The sequence below is a fragment of the Erinaceus europaeus genome, chromosome 9, assembly GCF_950295315.1.
Source record: "Erinaceus europaeus chromosome 9, mEriEur2.1, whole genome shotgun sequence".
In the NCBI taxonomy this organism is placed as follows: Eukaryota; Metazoa; Chordata; class Mammalia; order Eulipotyphla; family Erinaceidae; genus Erinaceus; species Erinaceus europaeus.
In genome coordinates, this window is record NC_080170.1 from 16,374,701 (window position 1) to 16,381,512 (window position 6,812).

At 40.4% G+C, this 6,812-nt stretch overlaps 1 protein-coding gene and 1 long non-coding RNA gene across 2 annotated transcripts in view; both read left to right on the plus strand.

Annotated features, from left to right (window-relative positions):
- The window catches only part of LOC132540352 (uncharacterized), a 244,598-nt gene that overhangs the window by 128,783 nt on the left and 109,003 nt on the right, over window positions 1–6,812 (plus strand). The window lies entirely within an intron of this gene.
- On the plus strand, window positions 1,052–1,978 carry LOC103124387 (olfactory receptor 2G3-like). The gene has a single exon (XM_007535109.1). It carries the CDS (start codon window positions 1,052–1,054, stop codon window positions 1,976–1,978), a length of 927 nt encoding a protein of 308 aa, XP_007535171.1.

The window sequence follows — 6,812 nt, forward strand, 5'->3', positions numbered from 1 at the left end:
AATAGTGGCCATGGGCATTCAGATCGGGTATAATTAGTGGTGCCACCAGTTGCATATCAATAAAATTGCTAATGTATGTGTGGAACTTGGACTTTGCGCTCCTTGAAACATATTTATTGATGTTTACAATATATATGATAAAGCCAAACAAGAAAATATTTAAGTATCCTAAGTACCAGTGTGTGTGTCCAATAAACATAAAATGACCAGTAAAGAATAATAAGTCTACCCTTCAATGATAGGGGGAGAAAAACCAGAGGATTCTGTACCCCCATTCTACTAGGACCTGAAGTGTTGGTTATCAAGAATCTTGTTTTTATAACGTTACTGAAAATAAGCAAATCCAGAATACATCAGAGGAAGTCTGGCACTGTTTCTCTTATCTGAGAGAGAAGAAGAAAAAGGAAAAAGACACACAGAAGTAGTAATAGGTAAAGAGGTGACTTAGAAAGGAAGTGAAGGCAAGACCATCAAAAATACAGGCTATATATATATATATATATATATATATATATATATATATAGAGAGAGAGAGAGAGAGAGAGAGAGTGAGAGAGCTAAAATCAACCCATATCTGTGACCTTGGGAGAACCACTGTAATTTCCAATAGATGTAATGGGGACACAGAACTCTGGTGGTGGGAACTATATGGAATGATAACCCTATTATCTTATAACTCTGTAAATCAATATTAAATCACTACTAAAAAAGTTAAGAAAAAAGAAATATACCCTAGAAGCTCATGGAGCAAGTCTCATGTCAAAATAATTTCTATCTACATCTTTTCATGAAGATAATGATCTGAAAAGACTCGTGATAAGGGACTAAAACTAGCAAATGATAACCATCCAGGATAAGGCAGGAAGAAGGCACTCATGATGGCAGAGGGGCCCTCTGGATATCGGCTGATTCCTGTTCAAAGGAAGAACTCATTTTGCCTCTACCAACCAGGCCCCTGGGCAAGCCAGTGAGAGTGCAGACTTCTGTTGCTTCTCCTATTCTTTCTTATTCAAAAGTTCTTTCTCTTGTTGCAGTCCTGCAATGAACCACAATGCTCGTTCTCAACATCAGCTCCTTCCCTGGGTTCTTCTTGCTGGGCTTCTCTCGACAGCCTAGACTGGAGATTATCCTGTTTGTAGTCACAGCGGTCTTCTACCTGCTGGCCCTGCTGGGCAATGCGGCCATCATTGTCTTGGCCTGTGTGGACCCACGTCTCCACACCCCAATGTACCTCTTTCTCACTCACTTGTCCTTAATGGACCTCTGCTATACTGCTAGTACGGTCCCCCAGCTGCTGTTCAACCTTTGGGGCCCAGAGAAGACCATCAGCTATGGTGGCTGTGTTGGGCAGCTCTACGTGTCTCTGGCCATGGGGTCTACAGAATGCATCCTGCTGGCTGTCATGGCCTTGGACCATTTTGTGGCTGTGTGCAGGCCGCTGCACTATGCCGTGCTTATGCCTCCCCGGGTCTGCTGGCAGCTGGTGACCAGCACCTGGCTGACAGGCATGGCCATCTCCTTGGTGCAGACTGTGCTGGTCATGCGGGTCCCATTGTGTGGCAGGAACGTCATCGATCACATCTTCTGTGAGGTGCCCGTGCTCCTCAAGCTCGCCTGTGTGGACACCACGACCCACCGGATGCAGCTCTTCCTGGTCAGTGCCTTTCTCCTCCTGCTCCCCTTCACCCTCATTCTCATCTCCTACAGCTGCATTGCCCAGGCCGTGTGCAAGATCAGGTCTTCTGGAGGGCGTCAGAAGGCCCTGGGGACGTGCTTGTCCCACCTGGTGGTGGTGTTTCTCTTCTACGGCACTGCCATGGCCACATATTTGCAGCCCACACCCACCACCTCCCAGGACCGCAGCAAGTTCATGGCCTTACTCTATGGAGTTGTCACTCCCACTCTAAATCCTTTCATCTACACCTTACGCAACAAAGACATGAATGGGGCACTGAGGAAGGTGATGGGAAAAGAGTAAAGGGAAAAGAGGTGTTGGAGGGGAAGGCCAGGCATGGAGACTCTGTGGCAGCAAACCTTGGATATAAATCCTTGCAGGACACTTTTTGAGTGACAGCCATTTAAAAAAAATTATTAGTGATTAATGTTGATTTACAAAATTACATGTCAATATATCAACTATATATCCCTATATAGTTCCATACAACAGCTCTTGTAAGGTTGCATACATAGGTAAACTATCATCTCTACAACTACCTGTGTACATTTACACATCACTGCCCCCTTTCTCTTCCAGGTCCAGTTCTCTTTTCCACTCCAAGCCACACATAACCCTATTTATTACTGCATCCAAATGTGAATGACAACCATTCATATTTATTTGACCATCTTATAAAAAATTAAAATCTACTTTTTCTTAAGGTATAAATTTCACTAAGGAAACTTTATTATTTTACCTTAAAAAAAAGATTAAACTGGAAATGTCCTCTACTAAATCATCTTTTTTTTTTTGTTTTTAGAGCCAGATAAAATAGTAGCCTCTCAGGGATCAGATGGTGACATACCTGATTGAAGGCACACAATGCAATGTTCAAGGACCCAGGTTTAAGCCCCCGGCCCCCACCTGCAGGGAGGAAGCTTCATACGAAGCAGTGCTGCAGGTGTCTCTCCTTCTATCTTCCTATTTCCCTTCCCTTGTCAATTTCTCTCTGTCCAACCAAATGAATAAGTTAAAAATTAAATTTGTTAAAAAAAAACAAAAAAACTTCATACAATGTGCACCTTAGTATTAATCTAAATGTTATAAACATAGAGGACAGGTGGTGGTGCACCTGGTTAAGCACACATATTACAGTGCTCAAGGACCCAGGTTCAAGCCTCCGATCCCCACTTGCAGAGGGAAAGCTTTGTGAGTGGTAAAGCAGGGTTGCAGGTGTCTTTCTGTCTCTTTCCCTCTCTGTCTTTCCCTTCCTCTTGCTTTCTGATGGTCTCTATCCAATAAATATATAAAGATAATAAATGTTATCAACATGTTTCTCTGGCTCAGTGCACGATTCTTTAAGCTATTTCTTAGTGACAGGATGCCAACAATTTTTGAAATTTTAATGAATTTTTCTTTTAATAACAGCACTGCTTAGTTCTGGCTTATGGTGGTGCTGGGAATTTTGATTATACACACACACACAAACACATGTATATATATATATATATATATATAGAGAGAGAGAGAGAGAGAGAGAGAGAGAATAAAAGAGACCACCTCACTAAAACTTTCCACAGTGCAGTGGAGGCCAGGCTTGAACCTGGGTTGTACACATGACAAAGCAGAACACTATCCAAGTGAGCGATTTTGATAGCATGTCATTAATTCTTTCTGACCGAAGTACTGCTCAGCTCAGGTTTTTGGTGGCTCTGGAGAGTAAAGCTTGGTCCTCTAAACCTCAGGAGAAAGGTTATGATGCACAAAACTGTTGTGTTATCCCCCTGACACTACATTTTAAGTTGAACTAAAAAAATTAGAAGCCAGAGAAGTAGATCAGCAGGTAAGGTACCTGCAGCGCCACTCTGAGAGTTGAGTCAATCCCTGGTACCACATGAGAGGTGACATGGCAGCAGAAAACTCTGGTGCTGTATTTCCTTTGATTCTCTCTCGCTCCCTCCCCCTTCTCTCCCCCTCCCCCTCTCCCTCTCCCTCTCCCTCAGTCTCTCCAACTTTTTTCTCAATATAAAAGTGGTTCCATGGCTACACAAAAACTAAGGGGGGGGGTGGGTTGGAAGGTAGCGCAATGAGTTAAGCACACATGTTGATGTTGCGAAGTGTAAGGACCCGCAGAGGATCCAGGTTTGAGTCCTGCTCCCCACCTCTCTGAAAGAGAGAAGAAATGGTGAGAGAACACTTCAAAAACCTCTATTGAAAAGCAGGTGTCTTTCTGTCTCCCCCTCTCTCTATCTCCTCCTCCTCTCTCAATTTATCTCTGTCCTTTCAATAAAATGGAAAAAGTGACTTCCAGGAGCAGTGGATTCGTGGTACAGGCACTAAGCCCCAGCAATAGCCCTGGGGGGGGGGTAAAGAGAAAGAAAACCAATGACTCCCCAAATGGGGAAAGGATATGAATAGAATATTAACCATAAAAGAGATCCAAAAGGACAACAGACATGTGAAAAAAATACTCCAAGTCATTTATTGTCAGAGAAATGCTAATAAAGGCAAATATGAGATATTACTTCATCATTGTGAGAGTGTCATTCATCAGAAAGAACAGCAGCAACAAATACTGGAGAAGTTGTGGGGACAAAGGAGCCCTCTTGCACTGGTGGGAATGTAAATTGGTCCAAGTCCTATGGAGAGCAGTCTGGAGAACTCTCAGAAGGCTAGAAGTGGAACTGTCCTATGATCCTGCAAGTCCTTTCCAGGGGATATATGCTAAGGAACCAAACATACCCATCCAAAAATATCTGTGTATATCAAGAGTATGTCATCTCTTAAAAATTCCATTTTCCATGAGAAATATATTTTTTAAATTCCTTTTTTAGGCTAATTAAATGTTGATGTAAAGAAATACACCTTTGCACACTGATTGGCTCATTCAATAGTCATAACAGTTTTAGTAGCTTATTTACAGCTAAATAAAGATGGTATCATAGTAGGGCCACATGTGAATTCTATCTAATTTGGATAAACTATTTCTTCTTGTTTTCTGCTTGCTCTTAATAGGTTTTCAGATCTATCAATGCATCCAATAGAAGTGGTGGAAGGAGGCATTGTAGATTTGCACTAGAACTTAGAAGAAATTATTTCACCTCTATGAATTTTTTTTCAAAATAAAACTTTAAAAGAATTTCAAAAGACTTCCAGTATGTAAAAAACCTTAAGAACAGAAATCATCAAAATGTCATAAAATTAGACTCTGAAGTGAGTATAAACTCAAGTAATATGAAATGAAACAATTATGGTTTTACATATAGACTTTATAATCTCAGAGAAGTGATAATATATATCTTTTTAAAAGATTAGTTAAGATTGATTCTGTTCCACTCAGATATGATTATTCAGATATTAACTAGTAAAATGACCCAATTTCAACAGAAATATACAGAATATGCATAAAGTGTGCTAAGAGGGCATACAACTTCCAGAAAAACCTTTACCTGAGTAAGAAAAAAAAAGATGTGACTAATTAGAAAGGGCATATGCATGCTATGTTCATCGCTGCATTATTTGCAATAGCCAAAGAGTGGAAGTGGCCTAAATGCCCATCCACAGGGATCTGTATTCCATGGAATACTCTGCAATAAAAAAATGATATTGTATCCTTTGTAATAAAATGGATGGAACTGGAGGTGATTATCCTCACTGAAATAAGCATGTAAGACAACTACCAGATGGCTTCACTCACATGTGGAATCTAGAGATCTGGTTTAAATGAACTTGCAAAAAAAGAAAATCTAAACAAAACAGAAGCAAGCAAACAGTTTCTAAGACTTTTGTGAACTGTGGTGATTATTGGAAGGATCAGGATGTTACAGCTCCAATGAGGCTAGAAATGAGTATGAGAACCATGTGGAGGACAAGGAAAATGCTTTATTAGACCAGGAATTCGGTGGATTGAGACCTGAGTCTGAACCAACAGCTCAGTTGGCTCAGGCTACTTATTGCTTTTGGATAGCTGGGCGTGGCATTCAGGATTTCTAGTACAAGTGGATTGGATGGACCAAAGCTGTGGGAATTCCAAACTGCTAGGTGACCAGGAACAATTAAGGTCTTGGGAATGTGGAAGTGGTAGCCCACCACAAATGGAGGTGGTTCCCTCTCAGCCTATAGGAATTCAGGAGTGGAGGCCCACTAAACCACCGCAGTTCCACCTTCTGCTTACATTCCTTTCTGCTGGTTTTCTCTTTCAGGGATACAGAGCTTTGGTGGTGGATGCAGTGTGGAGATATATACATTATAATCTTACAGTTTTGAAACATGATGTTAACAACAAATACAAAATATATCTCCAAAGTAAAATCAAAAGTATATATTTTATATTATCATCCCCAAACCCTTCATCACAAAATGAACAACTTGTCTGTTACATAATTACACATACTTTATCTTACTCAAGTGTTCAAATTGAATTCCATTCTACTGTAATACATTTGAGTGTTAAAAAATTTTGAGTATACATTTTTTGTTTGTCTTAACATGAATATTCTTATAACTGTGATTAGTATACAAACATCACACTCATTTTATATTATTCATTGACTTATAGAAAGCATTAAATTGATGTGTATAATGTGATGTATAAAATTTAGGGGGGAAGTTGCAGACTTGATGCCATCCTGACTTCCCTGGGCAGACAACCCTACCCATGTGTCCTGTAACCTCTTCTCCCCAGAGTCCTGCCCCACTAGAGAAAGATAGAGACAGGCTGGGGGTATGGATCAACCTGTCAATGTTCATGCTCAGCAGAGAAGCAATTATAGAAGCCAGACCTCCCAACTTATGCACCTTATAAAGAATTTTGGTCTGTACTCCCAGAGGGATAAAGAATAGAGAACCTTCTAATGGGAGGGATAAGATAAGGAACTCTGGTGGTGAGAATGATATGGAATTGTACCCCTCTTATCCTATAATCTTGTTACTCATTATTAAACCACTAATAAAAAACTTAAGAAGGATGACACATAAGAACAAACAAAGTGCACACAAATATATCATGGTGAATTTTGTGGTTGAATTAGGAGGAATATGGAGACTATCAATGGATAATAGCTGAATTTCTCTAAAGGTCAGAAAGAACTCTACGGATAAGTAACAATCTAAGACAACAAAGGTGACTTAGTGCCTGGGTGGAACAGAGCTCTAG